The sequence below is a fragment of the Oncorhynchus gorbuscha genome, linkage group LG04 (assembly GCF_021184085.1).
Source record: "Oncorhynchus gorbuscha isolate QuinsamMale2020 ecotype Even-year linkage group LG04, OgorEven_v1.0, whole genome shotgun sequence".
NCBI classification, from domain to species: domain Eukaryota; kingdom Metazoa; phylum Chordata; class Actinopteri; order Salmoniformes; family Salmonidae; genus Oncorhynchus; species Oncorhynchus gorbuscha.
The window spans coordinates 65,792,080-65,795,871 of record NC_060176.1 but is presented as its reverse complement, the minus strand read 5'-3'; the positions used below and the strand labels follow the sequence as shown (position 1 = coordinate 65,795,871).

Below are 3,792 nucleotides of genomic sequence, written 5' to 3'. Positions count from 1 at the left end.
ATACGGAATAACTGCAAAGGGCCTATCTACGTCATCACATTATTAATGTCTTATGTGGGGGATGAAAAGTGTAACACTGTTTTGAAAACATTGCATCATTCCAGATATTATCTATGGTATTTTTCTTCTAGCCCTTTGATTTTTTTATGGGGGGTACAAATTAGAATAAACTATTATTTAGAGTAAACATATGTAAGCTACTGTAATAATTGTATTTTTCATGGAACTTTTGTCGTAGTCAAATGTAAGTAAGCTGGTTTTACATTTCAGCAATTCCTGAATAAAATACATTTCGTTTTTTCAAAGACAAGGTCCAAATATTAAATTGTAGACAGGTCACTTTGGATTTTAGAATTACTTAAATATACTTTTTTTGTGTGAAATAAATGTATAAAGTATTTTTATAAAACGTAAGAATGAGAGGCAGAGGCAACAGTGAATTGTCCCTTCAATCTCCTCTCAGTAATCCCACTGTTGAGCTCTGAGCTTGATGGTCCTGGACTCTTCTATAAGCCAGCCAGCTAAATCAGTGGGTTATAGTTGACTTTAGAATCACCAAACAGGTTGCTTCTATGTCCCAGCTGTGTTGTAAGGGCATCAGGTTCTTTACTGTGTGGTCACCATTATTTTTCCCTTACTCCTGGATGCTCCAAAGCAACAAACACACAAGATCAGTTCCTTTCAAAGTCCTTTCCATATCTCACCTGTGAGGCAATCTCTGAGCCCTCCATCTTAGATGCTCCTATACATCAATGAAATTAAAAATTACCCAAAACCCACCAGTCCCCCGTATCAATGTCCTCTCTGGGTTTTCTTCTTCTCTTATTGGGTAAGCTCAATGGTCCGTTCTCTTGACCCTCTCTCCCCGGCTCCCCCTATAGGTCGGTGCCAACACTACCCCTCTTCACCCTCAGGCTGCCGCCCCAGCCCCGGGGACAGGTGTTGTGGGTACGCTGCAGTCCTGGAGACCTCAACCCAGAGTCCTCCGACTCCACCGAAGCATCCGAGTCAGTGAGGGACCTGGTGTTGTAGAGCCTTACTGGGGACCGGATCACCCCTGTAGGGGTGGGAGGAGGGCTGGCGAAGGGGGGAGACTGGCACCCCATGGCCCTGGGCTGGTAGGGGCTGAAGGGGGGTTTGGAGCTGCTGTAGTGGTGCTGGTGGTCGTAGCCCTGTTGGTGCTGGTGGGTGGTGTTGTCACCTAGTGGGGAGATTGGGAGGTTGCGGCCGCTCAGAGCACCTGGGGACGGGCTGTTTTTACGTTTGGCCGCGTTGATGATGTTCTTGGCTAACAGGCGATGGTTTGCCTTGGAGTTGTTGGGGCTGACGATGGGAGACTGGCATCTGGAACCCCAGGGAGGGGATAGGGGTGAGGGGGAGAGAGGAGAGGTGATGTTGCCTTGGTGAGAGGGTCTGGAAGAGGAAGAGTTGGGGATGGTGGTGGAGAAAGGCTTGGTTGTCTGGTTCATGTTAGGGGATTGACAACGGGACCCCCAGGGAGATACAGACGATATAGGTGAGGTGGTAGTGGATTGTTTAGGCCTGGATAAAGAGGCTGTGGAGAAGGGTTTGGTGGTTTGGTTGACCACCGTGGGTGACTTGCACCTCGTCTCCCAGGGTGGGGAGGCAGGGGAGGTGGCTGTCGCCTGGTGGAGGGGCCTGGAAGTGGGGGGTCCCTCTGGGCTGCTGAATCGACGGGTGAACTGCGGTGTCCTGGTGGGGGTGGTGGTGGGGGTCGGAGGGGACTCCTTCCTCATCTGTGGAGAGATTAAATGTACAGAAACATGAATGGGAGACACCATGATAATGTTAATCTAGATTAAAGAGACATGAATGTGAGACACCATGATAATGTTAATCTAGATTAAAGAGACATGAATGTGAGACACCATGATAATGTTAATCTAGATTAAAGAGACATGAATGGGAGACACCATGATAATGTTAATCTAGATTAAAGAGACATTAATGTGAGACACCATGATAATGTTAATCTAGATTAAAGAGACATGAATGGGAGACACCATTATAATGTTAATCTAGATTAAAGAGACATTAATGTGAGACACCATGATAATGTTAATCTAGATTAAAGATACATGAATGTGAGACACCATGATAATGTTAATCTAGATTAAAGAGACATGAATGTAAGGCACCATGATAATGTTAATCTAGGGTATAGAGGCATTAATGTAAGACACTATGATAATGTTAAATGAGGGAAGAGGTGTTTTTTGATTGACAGGGCTGTATAAGAAGTGAAATCTACAACAGACCAAACAAAACAGCACCGGTAACACTTAGTGTGTAGGCTACAGAATGACCTCAGAACAGTGTTGTATTTTGTGTTGTATTTATTAAGGATCCCCAGGGGAGCCCCAGGGGGTTAAGGATCCCCAAGGGAGCACCGGGGGGTTAAGGATCCCCAAGGGAGTGCCGGGGGGTTAAGGATCCCCAGGGGAGCACCGGGGGGTTAAGGATCCCCAGGGAAGCACAGGGGGGTTAAGGATCCCCAGGGGAGAGCCCCAGGAGGTTAAGGAGCACCGGGGGGTTAAGGATCCCCAGGGGAGACCCGGGTGGTTAAGGAGCACCGGGGGGTTAAGGATCCCCAGGGGAGCCCCAGGAGGTTAAGGAGCACCGGGGGGTTAAGGATCCCCAGGGGAGACCCGGGTGGTTAAGGAGCACCGGGGGGTTAAGGATCCCCAGGGGATCCAGAAACAGTAATAGAGTTAAATGCATGGTGTTGTGCAGCTTTCACGAGAGAAGCCTTTCACAAGAGCTCCTTGCACATACTGCAACATATGGTATACACGCGTGGTGTATACAGTGGTATAAAGTACTTAAGTAAAAATACTTTAAAGTACTACTTAAGTCGTTTTTTGGGGTATCTGTACTTTACTTTATATTCTTGACAACTTTTACTTTTACTTCAGTACATTCCTAAAGAAAATAATGTACTTTTTACTCCGTTCATTTTCCCTGACACCCAACAGTACTCTTTACATGTTGAAAGGAAAATAGTCCAATTCACACACTTATCAAGAGAACATCCCTGGTCATCTCTACTGTCTCTGATCTGGAGGACTCACTAAACAGAGAACATCCCTGGTCATCCCTACTGCCTCTGATCTGGAGGACTCACTAAACAGAGAACATCCCTGGTCGTCCCTACTGCCTCTGATCTGGAGGACTCACTAAACAGAGAACATCCCTGGTCATCCCTACTGTCTCTGATCTGGAGGACTCACTAAACAGAGAACATCCTGGTCATCCCTACTGCCTCTGATCTGGAGGACTCACTAAACAGAGAACATCCCTGGTCATCCCTACTGCCTCTGATCTGGAGGACTCACTAAACAGAGAACATCCCTGGTCATCTCTACTGCCTCTGATCTGGAGGACTCACTAAACAGAGAACATCCCTGGTCATCTCTACTGCCTCTGATCTGGAGGACTCACTAAACAGAGAACATCCCTGGTCATCCCTACTGCCTCTGATCTGGAGGACTCACTAAACAGAGAACATCCCTGGTCATCCCTACTGCCTCTGATCTGGAGGACTCACTAAACAGAGAACATCCCTGGTCATCCCTACTGCCTCTGATCTGGAGGACTCACTAAACAGAGAACATCCCTGGTCATCCCTACTGCCTCTGATCTGGAGGACTCACTAAACAGAGAACATCCCTGGTCATCCCTACTGCCTCTGATCTGGAGGACTCACTAAACAGAGAACATCCCTGGTCATCCCTACTGCCTCTGATCTGGAGGACTCACTAAACAGAGAAC

General features: G+C 47.2%; 1 protein-coding gene across 1 annotated transcript; it reads right to left on the bottom strand.

The window, feature by feature from the left end:
* On the bottom strand, positions 1-1,785 carry LOC124033384 (extensin-like). Its single transcript, XM_046345411.1, has 2 exons — positions 757-1,785; positions 1-715 (listed from the first exon to the last, which is right to left on the bottom strand). Exon 1 carries the CDS (start codon positions 1,755-1,757, stop codon positions 876-878), a length of 882 nt encoding a protein of 293 aa, XP_046201367.1. The 5' UTR covers positions 1,758-1,785; the 3' UTR covers positions 1-715; positions 757-875.
* Positions 1,786-3,792: the final 2,007 nt, after the last annotated feature.

What these genes read in the sequence shown, in the direction of transcription:
- LOC124033384 (XM_046345411.1), bottom strand. Translation starts at nt 1,757, where the DNA reads ATGAGGAAGGAGTCCCCTCCGACCCCCACCACCACCCCCACCAGGACA.